This window comes from Amphibalanus amphitrite, unplaced genomic scaffold (assembly GCF_019059575.1).
Source record: "Amphibalanus amphitrite isolate SeventyFive unplaced genomic scaffold, NRLGWU_Aamphi_draft 000045F_arrow, whole genome shotgun sequence".
NCBI classification, from domain to species: domain Eukaryota; kingdom Metazoa; phylum Arthropoda; class Thecostraca; order Balanomorpha; family Balanidae; genus Amphibalanus; species Amphibalanus amphitrite.
In genome coordinates, this window is record NW_024881541.1 from 54,502 (window position 1) to 79,589 (window position 25,088).

A 25,088-nucleotide genomic window follows, 5' to 3' on the forward strand; every position below is an offset into this window, starting at 1 on the left:
ATTTCATTTCGTACTAGTGCGCACGCATACATGTGGTACACACCTGTTCATGGGTACATTTAAGCACTGAAACAGAGATGCGCTGCCTCCCGCCCGCCGCGCTGGCCCGGCCCGTCTGGCCACCACCTATCACACAAGTGTCCACCCCTAACAACGGCGCAGGCAGGCGCAGCTGAAAGTTTCAGAGCATGTCAACAAATTATAAGACGAAAGCGTGGTGTTGGTCTCCCACCGTACGCTAGCGTACAATTTTTTGTTACCCTCTTTGAATTTTATATTTTCTCTTTAAATATTACACGAAAAGACCTCAGATTTCTTTAGAAAAATAGCATATACGACTTACAAATAACTTAAATCAAAGTTTATTTGCAAGATTAAAGACTGCTCTTCGGTTTGATACCCAGGTTGTATCAATTTGACATTGTCTTAGTTCCTTTTAGTGAAAGAGAAATAAGGCGTCCGATTTGGCATTCGTTCACCGAAGGTTTGCTTTGAAAGTCGTCTGATTTTGCGGCACATTTGCTACATGAAAACAAGTCTTTGGTAAATTCCTTTTTAATGACCTCCTTACAAATTATTTATGTTTTTGATGTATTTAGCTTGATACAAATTTTCGGCCACGGGCCTTGATCACATATCAGTTTAAACACGTGTAAACACGTGTTTAAACTGATATGTGATCAAGGCCCGTGGCCGAAAATTTGTATCAAGCTAAATACATCAAAAACATAAATAATTTGTAAGGAGGTCATTAAAAAGGAATTTACCAATCACCTACATGCCTTACATACAAAGAGCACTACAAGAATTAAAAACAAGTCTTTAATGTTTCCTAGCCCTTGTTTCATGTGCTCTGGACATTTCGAAACACTATGGCAGTAAAAATTTCATATAAAATAAATGGTCGATACTTCGCCCCTGGCCAGTTTTTCGGCCGAGTCAAAACACTGTGCGCTGACTCGGGGCGGTCGCACGTGCCCTCGGCCGTCTGCCTAGTGCCCACGACCCCGCCAGCACGGCTGCTGCGCGGCGCTCAGCGCGGTCGGCGCCGTGTGTCACTGACAGTGACCGGTCCGGCCCCCATCCCGGGGCCGGTGAGGGTGTCAGTGCCGGAATTTCCGGGCCGGGGTGGCAGAGCGGCCGCCGGCTGCATTCAGCAGCTAGCAGCACGGCTGGTACGCACAGGCACGGAGCCGCGTCACCACTGCGCTGCATTGACACCACGCCACCGCCCCTACACGTCCGCAAAACTGCACTGCGCTGGCACCGTCATCGAGGCCGCAGTCGCAGGCCTCAACAGCTGCGCTGGAGCTCCAGGTCATCCCATCCGCGCTGCTAATTGAACATGTTTCACACTTTTTATCAGCCATATGCTCGTATGGGATGGGATGCTCGTATGCTCTGTATGGGACAAATGCATCGGTCTTTGTTCTGCTTCAACCGACAGAGTTGGAACCGCTGATAGAAAGACCTAGTTCCTGTTATTTTCGAGCCCTGTGACCTTTCTGCTCCAATACACAGTAATTTCGATCGACGATCGGTGTTATTAGTTACGTCCCATTGCCATCATTGTTTTTAACCGAAACCCGCCTATTCAGCCGGACACGCCAAGCGCCGGGTCCGAGGTGCGGCATCGCCAGCCGCAGCTGGACCGGGCCTCCGGTCTATGGTCGCGTCTGCTCTGTGTCTGCGGGTCCACTGTCCCGTCTGTGGTCGCGTCTGCTCTGTGTCTGCGGGTCCACTGTCCGGTCTGTGGTCGCGTCTGCTCTGTGTCTGCGGGTCCACTGTCCCGTCTGTGGTCGCGTCTGCTCTGTGTCTGCGGGTCCACTGTCCCGTCTGTGGTCGCGTCTGCTCTGTGATTGACAGTAGGTACGCAAAACTCTGAACTATAGCACGGAGCGTTTCAGACGCTATTGTGGCATCACTGTTTACAATCTCACCCCCCCCCCCCCCTTATTTCGCTAGTCGACTGGTTGAGCTTGTGCAGTAGTTGACAAAACGAACGGGTTACACTGAAAAGCCACATCTCACTTGTCACTTGTCACCTGCCTAAAGTCACTTAACGCGACACAAATTCCACACGCAATGGACTCCAGCCACTCTGGCGGGTCCACACGTCTCCATCGATCTAGCATCTCACTCGATCAGCGACAGCATTAGGTACCAGAAAAAGTCGCCTCTAATCCGGAGAAACCAGGCACCCGGCTCCGTTCCTCCGCACAGGCGGTGCGCCATCTGCAGCCCCGACAGTCCGGCGGCGGCGGCAGGGCACCCGGCTGGAGCCGGCCCAAACTGGTCGGGCTGACCGCACTGTGGCCGAGCCGTCCCGGACCGGGTGGCCCGGTCCCCCACTGCCCCCTGTCCCCACTGACCATCGACTGCTATCCCCCACTAACCGATATCCCCCATCAACCGATATCCCCCACTAACCGATATCTCCCACCAACCGATATCCCCCATCAACCGATATCCCCCACTGACCGCCAGGCATCCTCCACTGACCAGTGCCCACTATCCCCCACTGACAGCTATCCTCCACTGACCAGTGCCCACTATCCCCCACTGACAGCTATCCTCCACTAATCAGTGCCCACTATCCCCCACTGACAGCTATCCTCCACTGACCAGTGCCCACTATCCCCCACTGACAGCTATCCTCCACTGACCACTGTCCACTATCCCCTACTGACAGCTATCCTCCACTGACCAGTGTCCACTATCCCCCACTGACAACTATCCTCCACTGACCAGTGCCCACTATCCCCCACTGACAGCTATCCTCCACTAATCAGTGCCCACTATCCCCCACTGACAGCTATCATCCACTGACCAGTGCCCACTATCCCCCACTGACAGCTATCCTCCACTAATCAGTGCCCACTATCCCCCACTGACAGCTATCATCCACTGACCACTGTCCACTATCCCCCACTGACAGCTATCCTCCACTGACCAGTGTCCACTATCCCCGAACCCCACCGACCACTGTCCTCCACCGACCGCTACACGCACTATGGTCCACTTAGTAAGGGAAGAATGGGACAAATTGGACACTCTTTTTTACACAACGATATACCCCAAAACTTAAAACATTGTTTATCTATTGTTTATTGTCACAGTAGCAAACCAGGTCCGCATAAAATGGGCTATTCCCTGGTCGTTGTCAGTTAACACTACATAACGAACAACACACAACACTGTTAAAATCAAATACTGCGACACCTGATAAAACAGCTAAAAATCGCCTTCTCCTAGCTATGATCATTGTAATCTAGAAAGCTTTAGATGCTTTTTGAATTTGCTCAGCGTAAGTCTGTCTGCACCCTCGGCTATAACAAGTTTATTGTACAGTGTAACAGATCGGTAAATAAAAGTACGCTTTCGCCTTTCCATGATCGTTTTTACACGTGGCAAGCTAAGATAGTTCGATGTGCGCGTGTAACGTAACGTTCTGTCGCGATTAGTGTGAAGGTACTGAGCTATTGAATCCGGCTGTCCTGTTCTCCAGATCTTGTGCAGAAGGCACAGGTCCGAGTAATTGACGAGCTTTTGGGCCGGTAGCCAGCCCAATGAATCGATACAACCAGAAATGTGGTCATATTTTCGTCTTCCTGATACTACTATTGCTGCGAAATTTACAACTTTTTGCAACTTGGCAATTCGCCCAGCGTTGGCACTTCCATAAACCTGAATGCGATAGCGCACGTGTGACAGAACCAGTGAATCAACAATGCGAGGTAGGAGATGATGCGGAAGAAGGTGGCGGGCGCTGGCTAGACCTATTAAAATACCGGTACATTTGCTAGCAACTTGCTCGACATGCGGTTCCCACAAGTTACAGTCCATTTTAACACCGAGGTTTCGATCACACTTGGCCGGCTGTAAGGTTTCGCCTAAAAACTGCACATTAACCCGCGCCCTACTGGGGGGGGGGGGTGTTTGAACACCCCCCCTTATGGTTTTTCGCGAATATCTCAAAAACGGCGGGTTAACCCGCGCCCGGCTGGGGGTCCTGGATTTCCACGCCCTGCTGGGGGGGGGGGGGGGTGTTTGAACACCCCCCCCCCCCTTGTAACTCGGCTCCTGGGCCACGTAGCGACACGCGGAAGGCAGCGTTCGAAAGAGCGTAAAAAATAATGACGAAATCACTTCGGTCAATTTTTTGGTCAGGTCAAAGGTCAGGTCACCAGAGGTCATTGAAGGCAAAATTTCGCCGATTTCCAGGTCGAATGTCGAAAATTTCCAAGAAGCCAACGCATAACTCGGGAACCAATAGAGCTACAGCGCCGCGGAAAAGTGCATTCGATAGCCCTATTAACGCCCTTTCTGAGTAATTCTCTCAGATTTGACCTAACGTCAACGGTTTTGCCTGCAGGGGGCAAAAACTGCATAAATAGCCGATTTTTTTCGGAAACAGTTTTTCTGCAATAACTTTTGACCCAAGCCCTGTACGAGCTTACTTTTACCGGCATCGTGTTCCTCTCATCAAGACGCATCGAATGAACTATAACTTGACCTTGAAAGGTCAACTTGAAAATTTGACCTCAGGTCAAGGTCATGACCTGACCGGAAAAGGTCATGTTGCATATCAGTCGATCCGTATCGACGAGCTGAACACATATAAGGCATTTTCATCACTCTAGCATGCCTCTATCAAAAGTTATTTGCGAAAAACTGTTAGATACCATTCGTGACCTAAGATGACCTCAGGGCACAAACAAGGGTCACGGACACCATTTTCAGGTTCAGTGTGTCTAAACCACTTGTAATTCGGTGTTTGGGAGTGTTTATAATGTCTTTCGTCCAAAAGAGGCGCATTTCAATTTTTTCCCATTGACTTATAATGGGGAGGTCGCAAAATTGACCTGACCTCAGGTCATCGATATCAAAATTCTGAGATATAAATTTTGTACATGCTATTGCTCTTAGAAATCGCTGAAAGTTTCAAAGCGATCGGTCACTCGGTGTAGCTATGACAGACATTGAAACTTTTTATGAGGTGAGGTCACTTCAAGTGACCTGGTGACCTGACCTTGAATGACCTTGGTCTGAAATTTTAACAACATGTGTAGAATTGATGTATGATAAGGTGTACCAAAAACGACGGCGCTCCGCGCCGCCGTTTTTGAGATATTCGCGAAAAACCACAAGGGGGGGGGGGTTTCAAACACCCCCCCAGCAGGGCGCGGGTTTAACTTGCCCTTCCCCTACGTACTGCAGCTGACGCCTATCACCTATCAGTATCATCTCAGTTTTCGCTGCGTTTACTTTCATTCCATTCTGAGCGAACCAGGTGCCCATAATTTCGAGCAGCTGACTAAGGGCAGTTTGTAGCTCTCCGAGACGGGTGCGAGGCCCCGTGACACCGATTTGTGTATCGCCAGCGAATCTGGTCATTATACCTTAAACCCACTGACCGAATTTGTCAGATGCAATGCTAAATCATGAGTGGTAATATTAACCCTCGCCGGCACAGGCCATTTTGAGTCCTTCGACGGCACAAAGGGGGGGGGGGGTTGGTACGACCCCCCTCGCGTTTGGCCCCTGATGGAGCTAGAGCTTCGCGGAAAAAACGAGCGTGTTGCCCGTCACGAGAGAAAGCCAATGATACCCAATTTTAAGGTCCTAGGTCATCGGTTGACCTTCCAGGTCAGGCCAATGGCCCAAAAATCGGGATCAGGACCTGTTAGAAAGTCGTAAAGTGTGGCTGCTAATGGGTTTTCCGGGGTGCTGATCACGAATATCGTGTTAGTTTTGATCACAGATGATGTCGTTAAGCGTTTAGACCAGGTCAAGTCAGGTCAGGTCAGGTCAACCGGTAGGGGTCGTGACGGGTATTCGTAGTACCTGTCATCCGCCTCTGACAGCTTCGTAACATGTTACGAAGGCACCAAAGCTACTTCGTAAATGTTCAAATGGTTGCTAAATTCGAATTCAGCTCCAAAAACTAGCCTAGAAACAAGTAAAACTCGAAAAAGTAACCGAGGTCCCCAAAGGTCAATGACCTGACCTGACCTTCAGGTGACCTTGACACCCACCCTAATGCATGGAGCAACATCAAATCACACGTTTGAACGTTTGAAACCACGAAAAGCTTGCAAACGCGCGGTTAATGCGAGCCGACATACGCCGAATCGCGATTCCGGCCAAACATGGTCTCGGAAAAGAGGTCACAGGTCAACAGTCATTGGGGTCAGGGTCATTGAATTTTCAGGGTAGGTGTAAAATTGATCAATGCGAGGGTACTGAAAGTTTCGTCGTAAATGGCCGCTTTTTACGCGAGTTATTCGCGAAAAACCTTAGGGGGGTGCATCAACCCCCCCGTGCCGGCGAGGGTTAGGTAAACAACAACGGGCCGAGACAAGATCCCTGGAATGTACGAATATTTATGCTTTTGGATGACGACAACACATTTCCCAAGCGGACCTGTTGCTTATGACCTTCCTGGTAGCTTCTAAACCATCCCGAACTGATCTGGAGCTGCTCTATACCTACATTCCTACACATTTCACATTTCTACATCACTGGAATGATGACTTGCTTTGCATTTTTGTTTTCAATTTGAGACAGTTACCTCAACATGCCAGGATGTCCACCAAAGACAATGTGGAAAGACGTTAAACAACGGCGGCCAAACAGCGGGGCCACTTGGTCGGGGGGGGGGGGAGGGGGCTGGGCTACTCTTTTTGGCTACAGTGGCTACAGTGGCTACTTGTATTTGGTCGATGTTAATTAGAGGCAGCCTGGTAGGAAACCTATGCTATACCTAAGTGACCAACTTTCAGGATGCTTAGGAAAGATGGTTTATGCAATGCATTTCTCAGATAAACTTGACGCTGGACTTGGATTCGAAGGACTGCGACTGAAGTCTGTTCCGAATAGTTTTCGTCACATTTTCGTCAGCAGCTCAGAACGTGATTACTTTGAACACTCGGCTGTGTTACAAGTATGCATTGACATTTTATCCGCGATTGTTTTCTCGACGCTCCAATAACAATGGGAAGTGAATAGTGACCTTAACCCTCGCCGAACCTATTGGTTTTCTACATACACGCCGGCCGAGGGGGGGGGCGGGTACGACCCCCCTTGCCGTTTCGCCCTGGTGGAGCGAGCGCGTCGCGGAAAAAACGAGCGTTTGCGCCGTTACAAGACGCAGAGATTGATACTCGATTTCAAAGCCCTAGGTCCACCGGTGACCTCTGAGGTCAGGTCAAGTGTTCCAAGGTACGGTTCCGTTTTTGGTGAATAACTTCGCTAAATAAAAACGGTCGCAGAGCAGTGATTTTGGCAGCATCGTGTTTGTTTCGCTCAGGCGCGTCGAATGATATACGTTTTGTTTGAGTGTGGTCAACTTTGTTGACCTCGGTTCACGGTCAGGTCAGCGCCCCCCGGTCACGATATTCTTCGGAGGAGGTCATGTTGCGTATCATTCGATTCGGCATGTCTTTCTGAGCTCTTGGTGGCTTTCCCGACTCGCTAGCTCAATTTGGTCGGGAGTTTTTGACGAAAAACTAATATGACCCAAATGACGTCATAAATGACGTCACGCAAGGTCAACATTGCAAAAGTGACGCATCGAACCTTGCAAAGAGTGCATAAAATCACGATTCTGTATGCTTGATATAGTTGGAGATCGTTCTCGGCGACAGATTAGCTGATTTCCTTTTTCCCCATTGACTTATGTTCCCGGACCAGAAAGGTGGCTGATGGGGCCTAGGTATGCAATATCAAATTTCATCAAAATGATGATATGGGAGAAAATTGAAATGCACCTCTTTTGGACGAATGTCGTTCTACCCCCCCCCCCCCCCCAAACATAGGCGGCGGAACGGGGTGGGCACCGGCCCGGGGCATCGTACCCCCCCCCCCCCCTTTGACTTTGGCATTTTAACATTAGCCCTATGGGCGATGCAAGGAAGGAATGGCAATACACAATGGCAATCTGCTGTGCAATACACTGCGCTTAAAACGGACTATATACTTAATTCCCCGAGGCACTATTTTCTATTCATCCGTGCGCATAATTCAAACGCCATGAGTTTGATGATAATGGTATTCATTTTCAAGAAGTATCAACATTCACGCACCGCGTAACACTCGATGATTTATGAACAATGAATAGCGTCTCTCAGACCCACATACTGATTTGCAGTGGCCGGCTGACGGTGACCCAGCTGACGGTGACCCATCTGACAGTGGCCGGCCGACAGTGGCCGGCTGACGGTGGCCGGCTGACACGCTACCCGCGATCCGCGGCGAGGCAGCCCCGGTGGCGATGGGCAGACGCAGCTCGCCCGGCGCGGCCGGTATCGGTGCCGACCACTGCGGTCACGGCCACCACCTACTCACTGAGTGTCCCACACCGAGCGCCCACACCAGAATTGATCGACCGCCGAGAGCCACTCTCAGAGGCGTCGTGGTGTCGGAAACAATGAAAGTAAGCCTTTAATGCTCCGAGGATGGAACAAAAACATCAATAAGCTGATGTTGAATCAAACGTAAATAACGCATAAAATGGATTGCATCTTACAATGTCATCATATTGCGTGTATAACTTGCGTTTACAACGGTTGAAATAACAATTATTCCGAAACAAAACATGGTACTGAATGAAAAGGAGCCACTTCCGTCACACGTAATTGCTGCAAAGACAATCTTACAAACCGGTCACATGGACCCAACAAGACGACGGCGCCTGTCCGATTCCAGCTGTGTGAGTTGTAGCGGCAGGCGCCTCCTGAGCGCTGCGCCCGTCCCGCTCTCCCGGTGTTCACTGGGTCCCGGCCCGCGTTGCCAGCCGGCCGGCCGTGCCACTGCCTACCCGCCCCGTTCCCCATTGAAAAGCTAGAGGGCCGGCGGCGCGACCTCAGTTGCGGCGTTTGCCGGCCTTCTTGGCGTCGCCGCCGCTGTTTGCCGGGCCGGCGCTGTGCAGGCTCTCGGCCAGGCGCGCCTGAACGTCCGGCGGCGCCGGCACGTAGCGCGCGTACTCCATGCTGAACTCGCCCTTACCCTGAGTTCCCGAGCGCAGCTCGGTGGCGTACCCGAACATCCGGTTCAGCGGCACCTGTCCATGGGGGGTGGGGGTGTCAGCAGTATCTGTCCATGGAGGGAGGGGGTGTCAGCAGTATCTGTCCATGGGGAGGGGGGTGTCAACAGTATCTGTCCATGGAGGGAGGGGGGGGGGGTGTCAGCAGTATCTGTCCATGGAGGGAGGGGGGGGGGTCAGCAGTATCTGTCCATGGGGAGGGGGGTGTCAGCACTCAGCAGTATCTGTCCATGGAGGGAGGGGGCGTCAGCAGTGCCTGTCCATGGGAGGGGTGTCAGCAGTATCTGTCCATGGGGAGGGGGGGGGGGGTGTCAGCAGTATCTGTCCATGGAGGGAGGGGGCGTCAGCAGTGCCTGTCCATGGGAGGGGTGTCAGCAGTATCTGTCCACGGAGGGAGGGGGGGGGGGTGTCAGCAGTATCTGTCCATGGGGGAGAGGGGGGTGTCAGCAGTATCTGTCCATGGGGAGGGGGTGTCAGCAGTATCTGTCCATGGGGGAGGGGGATGTCAGCACTCAGCAGTATCTGTCCATGGAGGGAGGGGGCGTCAGCAGTGCCTGTCCATGGGAGAGGGTGTCAGCGGTGCCTGTCAATGGGAGGGGGAGGGGGTGTCAGCAGTGCCTGTCCATGGGAGGGGGAGGATGTCAGCACTCAGCAGAATCTGTCCATGGAGGGAGGGGGCGTCAGCAGTGCCTGTCCATGGGAGGGGGTGTCAGCAGTGCCTGTCCATGGGAGGGGAGGGGGTGTCAGCGGTGCCTGTCCATGGGAGGGGGCGTCAACAGTGCCTATCCATTTGCCGAACTAACGGGCAACTGGGGCATTCCACGATAGATCGTACCAGGCCCGTCACCCTCATCTCTCAAATTTGAATGAAAATTGGTACAGGGGGTTATCATAGGCTTCAAAAACACCTGCCAAAATATCAGACTTCTCAGATGAAAACTTTTTGAGTTACATTGCATAATATTTTCTAAACTTCAGATTGTAAGGGTGAGTTTGATGAGCTATAACTCAAAAACGAGCTAAGCAAGCAACAAACGGTAAACAGCTTTGAACTAACGATGAATCAAAGATTAATACAGTATTTTTAAAATTGGAAAGAAAAGCTTTACATATTAAAAAAATGGTAGTATTTTTTTAAATTGTCTATAATGACCCTTGGGACCAAAATTTTTGCCATTTTTATTTCTTCAAAATAAACCTCAGGTCCTTTAGAATCGACATGCAAAAAATTAGAAAGGTGTTCTTTCTATAAGTTCCTCATTTAAATGTATACAAAATGGGTTTCCGGGGGGTCGGTACGACCCCAGCTCGCCGTTTCGCCTCTAATGGAGCTAGAACCTTGCGGAAAAAACGAGCATGTGCGCCGTTACAAAATGCATCGAATGATACCACATTTTAAGGTCTCAGGTTCATTGGTGACCCCTGAGGTCATTTCAAGTGACCCAAATTACGGGTCCGGTTTTTGATTGATAACTTCGTAACAAATGGTCGCAGAGCCGCGATTTTAGCATCTTTGTGTTTGCCTAGCTCCGGCGCGTCGAATGGTATACTGTTTGTTCTGGTGAAGTCAGCTTTGGATTGGGTGGCGCCACCGTCGCCGGTGCCTGACGTGGCTGTGGCGCTCTGCTATTTTTTGGGTTTTTCCCAGTTTCTTGACAAGCCAGGACGGAAAGTGGGCTCCAGGACACTCTTTAGCCGTTTAGCTAACTTTTGATTGCTGCGATATAAGGCTAGTGACTGTACACTCCCGACTTAGGCGTCTTAGCGTCGGGCTGTGTTTGGGAGAGTGTCCCCGTCAGACGCCATGGCACCGGACCCCTGCCGGTGACGTCACCTGGCGCTGACCCGGGTCGAGGTCGGACTCGGCCAGGCACATGTCACCGTGGCCGAGTGGATAGGGTGCTGGCCCCGGAGGAGAGGGAGTGAGGAGTAGAGCGGGTTCGAGCCCCGCTGGCCGTCGGAGCTTTTGCTTTGGCTGGTATGGTCAACTTTGAAGGCTTCAGCTGCTGAGCTGGTAGATGCAAGATGAAGACCAGTCAATGCATAACGCACTGCTGTAGGTGCGTAACAAACCCATGCAAGGCGTGCCGCTGTGTCAGACTGGGAAACCCGTGCACCACCTGCCGATTCGGGGATAAATGTCCCAACACGACACCATCTGCCACGACCGACATTGCCGCTGAAATAGCTACCTTGAAGCGAACCGGGCGGATTCTACCCCACGTCCCAAGAGGAGCGCGCATCGCTGTGGCTGACGAACTCGCCCGCCTCATCAACAGCGCCGTCGCTGAGGGCGCCGAAGGCGCATGGCGCAGACTAATGCGCTTTGCTTACACCGCGCTGAGGGTCAAGGAGCAATCGCAGGAGGCGCCGAGGAGGTCACTAGCTGCAAAAGTACGCCTAAATCTGACGCAGAACGGGGACCCAGACGGAGCACAGCCATCGGTGCCACCCACCAAGCGCCGCCGCGGTTATCGCCCAGCGGACGAGGTGACAGCGATGTCCCGACGCGTGGCTTCAAAGCTCACGGACGGCGACATCCGAGGAGCACTCCGAACGCTGACGTCCGATGACTCCTACGCACCCCCAGCGGATGATGTCATCAACAAGATGCAAGAAAAGCACCCGAAGCCGCCCACCGATCTGCGTGACATCCCACCGCCCGATGACAGCCAGGCGCCTCTGGTGGCCTCTGAGGCGGACGTGATGAAGGCCATCAACTCTTTCCCGCCGAGCTCCAGCGCAGGGCTCGACGGAATCCGACCGGCCCACTTGCGCTCTCTGCTCACCAAGCACACTGCTGAGGCTGGAGCTCGACTACTCACGGCCCTGAGGGCGCTCACAAACCTGGCACTGAGCGGTCGCCTGCCCGAGTGTGTGGTGCCAGCGTTCTTCGGCGTATCGCTGATCGCGCTCCGAAAGAAGGACGGCGGCCTGCGGCCCATCGCGGTTGGGAGTGTTTACCGCCGCATCGCAGGGAAAGTCGCCGCGGCAGCCGTCTCTGGGGCTATAGGAGCTCGACTGCGTCCAATACAGCTCGGTGTGGCCACAAGGAACGGCTGTGAGGCGGCGGTGCACGCTGTCAGAGCCTACATACAAGGGAGCTCAGAATCGGCCGCAGACAGCAAGATCATGGTCAAGTTGGACGTGTCCAATGCATTTAACACCGTGCGCAGGGACTCCATGATGGAAGCCGTAATAGAGCAAGCGCCTGCCATCTATCCCTTCGTATGGCAGGGCTACAACACCACCACACCGCTCTTCATAGGCGATTCCAAAATCCTGTCTCAAACAGGAATTCAGCAAGGTGACCCACTGAGTTCTCTGCTGTTTTCCCTGACGGTGGATGCCGCCGCCAGGTCTGCAGACACATATATCAACATCTGGTACCTCGATGACGGCACGCTGGCGGGATCAGTGCCTGATGTTGTCTCCAGCATCCAACGAGTGAAGGCAGAGCTGAGCAAGGTGGGCCTCACCATAAATCCGACGAAATGTGAAGCCATTCTCCTGGAAGGATCCAGCGAAGAATCCAAGTCCATCGCTCTACGCCACCTCCACAGCGTCCTGCCAGACATCCGAGAAGTGGCCATGAACGAGTTGGAGCTGCTTGGCGCGCCTGTGCACGACGACCAGGTGCGACGTAAGCTTCTACAAGGTCAGCTTATGGTGGAAAAGCTCATCAGACGGCTGCAGGCCCTGGAGGAGGCACACCAGGCATTCTTCCTGCTGAAGAGCTACGTCAGCCTTCCTCGCGTTCTGTACCTCTTGCGAAGCTCCCCGGCCTATCGCCACCCTGCCCTGCTCGTCAAGATCGACGAAACCGTTCGCTGCGGCATGGAGGCAATCACGAACGTCCGACTGCGAGGCGACTCATGGCGGCAGGCGACGCTGCCCGTCAATCTCGGCGGACTTGGTGTGAGGATGGTGACTGACGTGGCCCTTCCTGCCCACATCGCTTCACAAGTGGCCTCCGCTGACACGATCGCAAGTATCAACGGCTCGGCCGCTGCTCATGTCGGTGAGGCGACGCGATGCCTGGTCGAAGAGTAGACATCGTTTAGATGTCTACTCTTTAGATGTAGTAGTTTCTAACTCTGATAACATTGTCCGACGTGTGGGTGTTTTTCCATGCGCTTTTAGCCCTCACAGCTATGTTCGTTTAATCGTATCGATACCAAAGTGTCGTAGAAAGGTCTCTCGCGTTAGTACTAGGTTGCTCAAACGTGTCGATCCTTCTGATCTGTTGGATGATTTGCACCGCGTGGACTGGTCTGGAGTTTTTAGTAGTGTGTCTGTTACTGATATGTGGTCTTATTTTACCGACCGTCTGTTACCGGTGATAGATAGGCACGCTCCCATCCGACTTGTGACGATCAGAAACCCCGATGCGCCGGCGGTTACGCCGGCCACACTGGACCTGATGGCACGGCGGCGGGGCGTGCTGCGTCGTGAAGGGAGGTCGCCTGCTTTCCGGGACTTGGATAGGAGAGTCAGGTCCGCTATCAGGCGTGACTGCCGTGCGGACATTGAAGGGAGATTGCGAGAGCAAGGAGGCAGCTCCCTCTATCGTGTTGTTCGCCCAGTCATCGCCGGCAAGCGAAGCAGCGCGCCCAGCCTTCCTGCTGCCACACCCAACGAGCTCAACGCCTACTTCGTGAATGTCGGACCCCGTGTCGCGGCCGGCCTGTCCGATCTCGGGCCGCCGCCGGACATTCCGTGCCGTCTGCCGCGTGTGGGGGCGTGCGGGTTTCGTGTATCTGGCGTGACTCTGGGCGCCCTGCGGGAGGTCATGTTCTCCATGAAGCGTTCCGGTGCGTGTGGGACTGATGGTATATGCATCCGTATCCTACTCCTGTGTTTTGATGCCATCGGACCTGTCCTTCTCCACATCATTAATACCTCCCTTACCACTTGTGACATCCCTGATGCCTGGAAACACTCCCTGGTTCACCCTATTTTCAAATCCGGTGACTCAGCCCTCATTTCCAACTACCGTCCTATTTCCATAGTCCCTGTCATTACCAAGATTGTCGAGCGTGTGGTGCAGCGACAGCTGTATGCCTACATGTCCGACAATCATCTACTATCCTCATCCCAGCACGGTTTCCGCCCCCATCACTCCACCGAGACCGCTCTGCTCACAGTAACAAACCGCATTTTTTCCATCATGGATCTAGGTCACGTGTCACTCCTCTGTCTTTTAGACCTCAGCAAATGTTTTGATGTTATTCCTCACACTCTCCTTCTTACTAAACTCCAGCAGTACAGTATTGACCCATCTTGGTTCGCCTCCTATCTCTCCGGTCACACCCAATCCGTTTCAATCACATCTCCCTCTGGTGACAGAGTGGTCTCAGATCCTCTTCCTAATACCATGGGAGTGTTCCAGGGATCCGCCCTCGGTCCTCTCCTGTTCACCATCTTCGCCAACGACCTCAGCCTGCACGCGCCGGACGCTCATGTGACCCAGTACGCTGACGACACCCAGATCCTTATATCCGACACCAAACGTAATCTTCCTCACCTTATCCAACGCATGGAAACCACACTGTTCGCCCTGTCTTCATGGTTCCATGCCCATGGACTAAAGCTCAACGCATCCAAAACTGAAATCCTTCTCCTCGGTACCCGGCAGAACACACGAGACATACTCCCTGTCAGCGTACGGGTCGGTGGGGAGACCGTCCAGGAGAGCCAGACTGTGAAAAACCTTGGCGTGCTTTTCGACCGTCATCTCACCTGGGACGCGCACGTCAGTGACGTGGTTCGTCGGTGCATTGGCCTCCTGATCGGTCTCCGCCATCTGAGGCATTTCCTCCCGCGGGGTGTCCTGCGAACCGTTGTCGATGGTCTCGTCCTCTCGCGCGTGAGGTACTGTATTTCGGTGTATGGTGGTGGTACAGCGAGAAACGACGCACGATTGCTTAGCGTGATCAACTTTGCGACCAGGGTGATCACCGGTCTCAGGAAGTATGACCACGTGTCTCGCGCGCGAGAGGACCTAGGACTGCACGGTCCTCGACTGATGTACGAGATGTCTACGATGGCTGTGGCCCATAAGGCGATTACTTACGATGAGCCGGAAGACATTGCATCTCTTTTTGTGACTTTCGGTGACTCGCGCCAACAGCGATGCGACCGTAGCACTCGACAGGACCGGCATTTTAGGCCTCCTTTTACTCGTACAGCAGCCGGTCAGCGGTCCTTCTTATATCGCGCAACATCTCTTTTAAACAAACTTCCAACGAATGTCATCGAACTGGACCCAGCGCGTTTCCAACGTAGTATTAAGTCAATGTGCAATAGGGACACCGCGGGGGGCGGGGTAGGGTTTAGAATGTATGTATGTTTTGAATGTTGCGAGTGAATGTCTCTGTTTATTTCCATTACCTACCATACCACACTGTTTTATATCTTGACTTACGGCGCGGAAAAGCCACTAGTGTTTGTGGAGTGCCGGTGATGGTCAATACAGTGGGAGGCTCGCACTGGTCTGCCGTCGCCAGATGTGTCCAGGCAGCGCTATCAGCGTGACTGGGACCGAGCAGCAGCAGAAGCGATCAGTCGGCAGCTGCTGGATGACTGCACGACTGATGTGGACCGGGCGCGGCTCCGAGCTGCCGCACAACCGCACTCCGGCGCCTGGCTGAACGCCTTCCCAGCAGCCAGCGTGGGCACGCTGCTCGACCCAAACACCCTACGAACAGCCGTCGCCTTGCGGGTCAGCGCAGAGGTCTGCGCTCCCCATCGCTGCCGCTGCGGAGCGGACATCGACGAGCGCGGCCTGCACGGCCTCAGCTGCCAGCTGAGCGCCGGCCGATTCCCCCGTCACGCTGAGCTCAACAGCGTGATTAAGCGCGGACTCGCGGCCGCTGGACTGCCATCGGTTCTTGAGCCGGCTGGCTTGGACCGCGGTGATGGACGACGCCCGGATGGCATCACAGCTTTCCCCTACGCAGAAGGGAAGTGCCTCGTCTGGGATGCTACCTGTGTGGACACATTCGGCGCCTCATCAGTCGCCGCGTCAGCAGCCCGGGCAAGCGCAGCCGCGACCGCCGCCGAGGGACGCAAACGCCGGCGGTATGAGGCCATCAGTCGGCGCTATCTGTTCCGCCCGGTCGCCGTGGAAACATCCGGAGCACTGGGCTCGGACAGCTGTTCTTTTTTAAAGGACCTCGGCCGACGCATCGTGCAGGTAACCGGAGACCGGCGGGACATGGAGCGCCTCATTCAGCGGATATCGGTGGCAGTGATCCGCGGAAACGCCACAGCCATACGATTAGCGGGAGCCCACGACAGACCTGACGTCAGAACTGCTGTCACCAGCTTTGACAGAAGCGGTGGCGACAGCCGTGGAAACAGCCACGACGTGGACCGCTGCAGCAGGAGCAGCTGCGGCGAGAGCAAAGATGAATGCGGCGGCGGCAGCGGCCGAGGAAGCGGCGGCGGTGGAGGTGACAGAAGCACTGGTGAGATCAGCGACGGCTGCGACAACACTGGCGAAGGGAACTGCAGCGTCGGCTGCAGCAAGGATTCAGCGACAGCTTTGCGACCCGGTCCAGTGATGCCAGTCCGTCCATCTGTGGGGAGTCGCAGTGAGGAGCCTAGCAGAAACCCCCTAGATGACCCAGACCTGGCCTACTACCTGCTGCCCCGCCGTGAGTCTCCACCGCTTACGGATGCGGACTCGCCGACGACGCAGCAGCTCGCCGAGCAGCTGTTATGCCTCTCTCCCAGCTTGGCACAGGACACGCCCCGACCGCCGCGCCCCAATGCGCTGACCGCATATGCCGCGCTCCTCGCAGAGATGCGTGAGAGCATCCGCGACCACGGCGCTGCTCCAGAACCGCTGTGAACGGTAGGCGCACAGGTGCAACTCGAAGCACACACTTCCTGCTTTCCGGGGGCTGTTGGCCAAACCCGCTTTTTTTATCGTGTGTCGTGGAATTGTCAGGTGTCATTTGTCCGCCCTTTTTAAGCACCTATGTATTTACACTATTTTTATGCTTTTAATCGGTGCAACGGGTGACGTGTTCGTCATGTGTTTTATTCGTGTTTTCTCAAAATATATATGTGAGTCAGCTTAAGTCGCTGACCTCGGGTCAGCACACTGCCGTGTATTTGGCTCCGCGCCCCGACCGGGCGGCCCAGCCGGCAGCCAGCCCCCGGGCATCACGTGACCGCCCGAGTCCGCGGCAAGGCCAACCAGCGCGGGGCTGGACAAACAGCGCCGCTACAGAGATGGTAACAGTCGGGTCAGGCCACGAAGCTGGGTGAATGAGACCATATTGCACATCATTCGATTCGCAAGGTCTTCCCGAGTCCATTGGTAGCTTTCCCGTCTCTCTAGCTCAATTTGATCGAGAGTTATTGACGAAAAACTCTTATGACCCTAGTGACGTACGAATGACGTCACGCAAGGTCAACAATGCAAAAGTGAGGCAAAAATGACTTAAATTGAACTTTAAGTAACCAGTGATGTCACTAGGCAGCTTTACCACACCATTTGTAGGCTCTCTTCCGAAATCACAATTCGAGACCATTACGGTGACGCAAAATAAGTACATTTATAGAAAGAAAACCTTCCTAATTTTTTGCATACTACTTAAACATGATCCAAAAATGTTTTTAAGTAAATAAAAATTCAAAAAAATTTGGTCCCAAAGGCATAAAAATGCAAATGAAAGGAAACTCGAGGTGTTATATATCAAAAATAGTATATATTTCAAAATTTTAAAAATGCATATTATTCTTTGTTTCAATGCAAGTTCAATGCCGTACCTATAGCATTTGGCATTTGGATAATCCGTCTTAGAGTTACAGCCCACCAAACTTGGGGCTGCAACGCAAGATCCAAAACATGTTATACACTCTAACTCAAAAACCACTCATCTGATAAGCCTGAAATTGTTACAGGAGGATTCAGAGCCCCTGATTACCCCTTAGATCAATTATCGTTAAAATCCGAGAGATGAGGGTGTCAAATTGGAAAAAAGTGGTACGATCTATCGTGGAATGCCCCAACTGTCAGCGCGCGAAAGAAAAACAAACGAGTGGCACTGCTCTCGCTGCGAGGGGAGCGCAGTGTTTGCCCGGGTGGCACTATACCCTGTGCAGACGTTCGGGGTGGAACGCTCCACCAATGTTAAAGTGTCGTGCACTGTCGGATTAGTTTATTTGTTCGGGCCGCCGGACACCTGCAGCTCTGCAGCCCTTTGTTCACCGGGAGAGTGTGAGTGACTAGGCGGCTGCACGTATGTACCACCCCGGTGACGGCACAATGGCCGCCGCGGGCCGGGCTTATCGCCAGCACTGATTCCACCGCCTGAGACCCTGCCCCCCGGCCGGCCGACCGGCTCCAGGCAGCGCTCGGCGACTCCAATTATGTACTGAAGAGAGCTCTTACCGCTCTCCTTATACCGCTGAGTTCGGTAAGAAATAACATTACCACGGTCTAGACAATAGACATGGAGGCTAAATTATACAGTCCGACGTCCGTAGTCGCACTATAGGCATGCTCTAAGCTGACAACACACGGAAGGACGTTTCCTGACACTGGAGAGTTCTGTTGTCACTAGCAAGCGCTGGTGGAAGAAGTTTAAAAGCGGGGAGCGTAAAAGATCAACTCAAATCAGGGCAGCCCTCCTGCATCATCCGTCGCCAGTATCATGAAAAAAGCACCTGGAAAATCCGAGCAATCTGAGAAAAGGCTGGCTAGAGGCTAGCTCAAAAAGTCCTACGGTGTCTGGGAAATTCGTCCGTCGGTATTGCAGTGACATAACTTGGACTGAAGGACCGTAAGGCTCGTGAGTGGCTAAATATAAAATAAAATTGGCGAGTCCAGCGCCTTAAATTTTGTCAGAAACGCAAGAACCCAAGCTTAAAGGAAGTTTTGAACGTATGTAAAAAGAATACGGAAAGAGAAACGCAAGTTGTGGAGGAGTGAAAACGAAGTAAAAGCGGGCCCTGTTTAGCGACGAGTCTCCGTTTCACATACACAATAACTTTTGGTTTAGGTTTGGTTGTATTTTAACAACCAAACCACCAGAAAGAGCGAGTATGGGTTGAAAGCATGGCTTATCCCGCGCCGTGCTGGTGACCTGAGTTTTCCGTGTCGTGATGGGGGGGGGGGGGGCATTTTCACGCCCCCGTCTAACTCGGCTCCTGAGTCACGACGTAGCGACACGCAGTAGGCGGCATTCGAAAGAGCGTCAAAAATAATGACGGAAATACTTCATTCGTTTTTAGGTCACGTCAAAGGCCAGGTCACCCGAGGTCATCAAAGGTCAAATATTGTCAGTTCAATTATTTCCGAAACACCCGGCGCATAACTCGGGAACCAATAGAGTTACACCACCGCGGAAAAAGCATTCGATAGCTCTAATTTCACAGGCCTTTCTGATTGTTGCACCCAGATTTAGCCTCAGGTTAAAGGTTTAGCCTCCAGAGGGCAAAAATTGAAAAATAACTGTTTTTTTACGAGAAATGTTTTATTTTCGGTAATAGCTTTTGACTCAAGAGAGCCACGACATCACTTTTCCCAGCCATCACTTTTGCGTCTTTCTCTCGTCGAGACACGTCGAATGAACTATTAGTTCAGTTCAGTTCAGTTTATTTTATTCTCTCCAAAACATAAAAAGAAACAACAAAATAGTGGATAGGCGAGAACAAGAGTGGGTTAGCTGATTTTGAAAGGTCATTTTGAAAATTTGACCTCAGGTCAACGTCATGGCCTAACCAGAAAAGGTCATTATGCATATCAGTCGATCCGTATTGTCGAGTTGCACATCTGGCGTGTTTTCACCACTCTAGCACGTCTCTATCAAAAGTTATAGTAAAAACTGCTGGCGACTTTTCATAATCTGAGATGACCTCAGGGGCACACAGAGGGGTCACAGGTGCATTTTTTCCGATTCAGTGTGTCATGTTTACCGGTTAACTGATTTTTGAGTGTTTAGAACGACATTCGTTCAAAAGAGGCGAATTTAAATTTTCTCTCTTTGACTTAACCCGCGCCGTGCTGGGGGCGTTTTTAGCCCCCCCCCCCCCCTCAGGTTTTTCGCGAATATTTCAAAAACGACGGCGCTTTAAACATCGTTTCCAGACATTGATATGTCAATGGGAGAAAATTGAAAGGCACCTCTTTTGGACGAATGTCCTTCAAAACCCTTTCAAACATCGGCTCTTAGGTAAACATGACACACTGAATCGGAAAAATGCACATGTGACCCCTCTGTGTGTCCATGAGGTCATCTCAGGTCATGAACGGTCACCAGCATTTGTTTGAGCTGTAACTTTTCAAAGAGACGTGCTAGAGCGGTGAAAACACGTCAGATGTGTTCAGCTCGACGATACAGATCGACTGATATGCAACATGACCCTTTCCGGTCAGGCCATGACCTTGACCTGACGTCAAATTTTCAAAATGACCTTGTAAGGTCAACGTATAATTCATTCGACGCGTCTCGGCGAGAGAAACACGATGCTGGCCAAAAAATGTCACTATCTTGAATCAAAAGTTATTACAGAAAAGGCTTTTAATAAAAAAAAACTTCTATTTATTAGAGTTTTTGCTATCTGGAGACTATACCGTTGACCTGAGGTCGAATCTGAGAACAATACTCAGAAAGGTCTGTAAAAGGGCTATCGAATGCGCTTTCCCGCGGCATTGTAGCTCTACCGGTTCCCGAGTTAGCCGTTGGCAATTCCCAAAATTGTTGAAATGGACTAAAGGTGACCTTTGATAGCCTCTGGTGAACTGACGTTTGACCTGACCTAAAAAAATGACCGAAGTGTTTCCGTCATTATTTTTGACGCTCTTTCGATTGCCGCTTACTGCGTGTCGCTAAGTGGCCCAGGAGCCGAGGAGTGAAAACGCCCCCCCCCCCCCCCAGCACGACACGTAGAACACAGGCCGGGTCAGGCAGGCTGCGCTGCGCTCCGCGGCCGCCGCGCGCCTCACCTCGGCGAACACGGTGAACCAGCCGTCGTTGGCGTCCTGTCCGAGCACCACGCCGGCGCGCCGGTTCAGCTGGCCCAGCACGGCGCCCTGGAACTCGGCCGGCGCCGACACCTCGACCGACATGAGCGGCTCCAGCAGCTGCCACCGGCCGGCAGCAAACACTGTCCACAGGCCAGGTCAGATACTGCAGCAGCTGCAGCCGCCCCCTCCCCCCCGAACACTGTCCACAGGCCAGGTCAGATACTGCAGCAGCTGCAACCAGCCCTCCCCCCGCGAACACTGTCCACAGGCCAGGTCAGATACTGCAGCAGCTGCAACCGCCCCTCCCCCCGCGAACACTGTCCACAGGCCAGGCCAGGTCAGATACTGCAGCAGCTGCCACCGGCCGGCAGCAAACACTGTCCACAGGCCAGGTCAGATACTGCAGCAGCTGCAACCACCCCTCCCCCGCGAACACTGTCCACAGGCCAGGCCAGGTCAGATACTGCAGCAGCTGCAACCGCCCCTCCCCCGCCAACACTATCCAGTATCCGGTGTCCACAGGCCAGGCCAGGTCAGATACAACGGCAGCTGCCACCGGCCGGCAGCAAACACTATCTACAGGCAAGACTCAGAATCAGGTCAAATACTAACTACATACGTACTACTTTGCTTAACCCGCGCCCCGTAGGGCTATCGGCGGACCCTACCACCCGTAGGGGGGGGGGGGGGTGTTTCGGTCCCCCCCCCCCCAAGATCTCGGAAAGTTACCGGCCGATTTCCAAAATTCAAACGGCGTTGGATAGCACTACCACGGAACTACCTTGTGACCCAATGTCATTGACCTCGGTCCAACCGATGACGTACAGGTCAGGTCAAAGGTCGAATTTTCACCGTTTACAAGCATTTCAAGAGATGTGTTGTAAAATCGAGCAAAAGGAATGTTATTGAAAATCATCGATGGGGGCACTGTCCATAAAACACATCCAACTGTTTATTGGTAATACAAATTAAACGCATAATATATAGTAACATATTTTGCTATTTGAGGTCATTGATACCAGGGCAGGTCACAGAGGTCAGGTCACTGATAATTGCCAAAAAAATGAGTTTGAAAATTTGACGTCATAAATTTTGAACAGTGTTTTAGCTATAACTTGGCCAAAAAAAGGTATCAATCTCAAATTTGGTATGTGGATAGAATGTGGGAGGGGCTATCGTGCGGCTTTTTTCGAAATTCGAAAAACTTTTGAGATTTTTGGCTATTATATCCAAAAAATAACTTTTTTGATTTTTGTGGGTCAAAATCCAACAATTTTGATAATCTGAGATTGTAGTTTTATAGCCCTGTTAATTATACACCATTTGTGCCTTTAACATTTTTCTGTATCTTCAAAGCTGTAGGCCTGACAGCTCTTCCTGTGAAACCTTTTTTGTCAAGAATGGCAGAACATGACGTCATTCTGACGTCATTTGCGGCCAACCTATCATAGCCTCCGGATTTTTTTATCACAATGTGTAAAATTGATGCCCAGAAGGGTCCTGAAAATTTGGTGACGATATTTGCAGTCGTTTAGAAGAAATCGACGGAAAAGATCAGGGGGGGGGGCGTTTCGCCCCCCCCCCCTACCGGGCGCGGGTTAAAGTTAGAAGAAAAATTACTTCGTTCAGCGACCCCTACAAATTAAAATTTTCAAAAATATTCCACGCACATTGTTTTAATGCCTATTGGAATAGCATGAGAGGGTGTCCGATAACAAGAAACATTTGTGAAAATACGTGCCACCCTAGCGGACACCCCGATACCGTCCCAGTGGTGGAGGGACTCCGGTACCGGTCCACGGACACCCCGGTACTGGTCCACAGACACCCCGATACCGGTCCACAGACACCCCGATACCGGTCCACAGACACCCCGGTACCGGTCCACAGACACCCCGGTACCGGTCCACAGACACCCCGATACCGGTCCACAGACACCCCGGTACCGGTCCACAGACACCCCGGTACCGGTCCACAGACACCCCGGTACCGGTCCACAGACACCCCGATACCGGTCCACAGACACCCCGGTACCGGTCCACAGACCCCCCGGTACCGGTCCCAGGGACACGCCGACACCGGTCCGACACCCATGGGGGCACCCACCCCGAGCAGAATGGGGAGCACATGCAGATCGTCGGGCCGCCATGAGCACACATGGCGGTAATTTCCCAGATTTATTGGCTATAAATCGGCAGACCTGCGGGCGAGCGGAGCGGAGCGGAGGGCCTGACATCTGCGTAGGACTGGGGGCGGTGACCGGTCAGAGCTAAAGTGACAGTGACCGGTCTGCAGGGTCAGTGACCGGTCAGGTCTGTAGGGGGCCAGGGAGAGTAACCGGTCAGAGCTAAAGTGACAGTGACCGGTCTGCAGGGTCAGTGACCGGTCAGGTCTGTAGGGGGCCAGGGAGAGTAACCGGTCAGAGCTAAAGTGACAGTGACCGGTCAGGTCTGTAGGGACAGTGACCGGTCAGGTCTGTAGGGACAGTGACTGGTCAGGTCTGAAGGGACGGTGGCTGGTCAGGTCTGTAGGGACAGTGACCGGTCAGGTCTGTAGGGACAGTGACTGGTCAGGTCTGTAGGGACAGTGACCGGTCAGGTCTGTAGGGACAGTGACTGGTCAGGTCTGAAGGGACGGTGGCTGGTCAGGTCTGTAGGGACAGTGACCGGTCAGCTCTGTACGGACAGTGACTGGTCTGTAGGGACAGTGACCGGTCAGGTCACTGACGCTGCACCGTTTGTACCTAAACAATAGCATCCAGCGGCGGACGGCGGGCCGGACGGTTCGTCGTGTCGCCTGTGGGGTAGCAACTTTAATTTCAACCAGCGAGCGGAGGGTGTGGCGCGGCTTGGCGGTGGTCAAACAGACTTGTTTTCATATTATGTTGTGTTTTTTATGTAATACTCATGCTTATTTTATACTGATTGATTAAGAGAGGTGCTTTAATTTAAGAATCTTTATTCTTTTGCACTAATCTTATAATATTTTTGTGTATGTTTTGCTCATTTGTAATGTCGAAAATAAATGTGTATGTGTATGTGTAATTGTATGTATGTAGGTCTGTAGGGAGTCAGGGACCGTGGCTGGTCAGCTCTGTAGGGACAGTGACTGATCTGTAGGGACAGTGACCGGTCAGCTCTGTAGGGACAGTGATAGGTCTGTAGGGACAGTGACCGGTCAGCTCTGTAGGGACAGTGACTGGTCTGTAGGGACAGTGGCCGGTCAGGTGTGTAGGGACAGTGACTGGTCAGCACCTACCGTCCTTCACAGCTCCCTGTCCGGCCAGGATGAAGCTGATCTCGTTGGAGTCGACCACGTGGCTGGCTCCGTCCAGCAGTCGGAACCGCACCCCGGACACCCTGTGACCTGCCGCCAAGCACCGGTCAGCCCTCTGACCTGCACCGCTAGCCGTCCTAGTCAATCACTCCGTTTACAGGCGACCTCTAGAATAACGGATCACGATGTCTCTTCTCTCTGCCTCCCGGTTTAGCAGATACAAGCACAGACACCATAGTTACATGTATCTTTCAGAGGATGTGGAATTAGCACCCCTTCGAAATAATGAGCGCAAGGCTCTGAATGTGCGGAGCCTATGTTGCTTAAGCCGCCCGGTGGTGCGCTCAGCTAGTTATCCAATGGAGCGACAGGCCGCACGCCTCACCTGTGAGGGCGCCCTTTTCACACATGTTCAGGAAGCCCTTCTTGATGGCCGGAACAAACTGTTTGGGGATGTTGGTGCCCATGGTCTGGTCGACAAACTCCAGTTTGGTGTTCTCCGTGGCTGGAAGCGGCTGAAATCCGGCACAGTTCCGTCAGCCGCCACCGCTCACCGGCCGACGGGCGACCGGCAAAGGGACCAGAGCACGACTGCCCAGCACAGGAACCGGCCAATATCAAACGCCACTGGTTGTACCTAAACATTATCATCAAGTATCATTGACGCAACAGAAAATATTGATCGAACGAGACGCAAAGCACGTAAAAGCAGCAATGCACCCAAAACGGTGCAACAATGACAGAAAGCGGAGCAGAGGGGAAGCGCACAAGGTGCTGTTG

The 25,088-nt window shown here is 52.6% G+C and overlaps 1 protein-coding gene across 2 annotated transcripts in view; it reads right to left on the minus strand.

Moving 5' to 3' along the window:
* Positions 1 to 8,038: 8,038 nt before the first annotated feature.
* Positions 8,039 to 25,088, minus strand: part of LOC122377468 (elongation factor G, mitochondrial-like) — a 94,968-nt gene continuing 77,918 nt past the window's right edge. The window contains exons 13-16 of one of the 2 annotated variants that reach the window (XM_043357522.1): positions 24,694 to 24,823; positions 24,291 to 24,398; positions 21,012 to 21,172; positions 8,039 to 9,064 (exon numbers count right to left, since the gene is read on the minus strand). In XM_043357522.1, the coding sequence (XP_043213457.1) occupies positions 8,867 to 9,064; positions 21,012 to 21,172; positions 24,291 to 24,398; positions 24,694 to 24,823 (597 nt within the window). In that variant the 3' untranslated portion in view covers positions 8,039 to 8,866. Of the gene's footprint in view, positions 9,065 to 21,011; positions 21,173 to 24,290; positions 24,399 to 24,688; positions 24,824 to 25,088 lie in introns of both variants that reach the window. The other variant, XM_043357523.1, reaches the window with a different exon arrangement.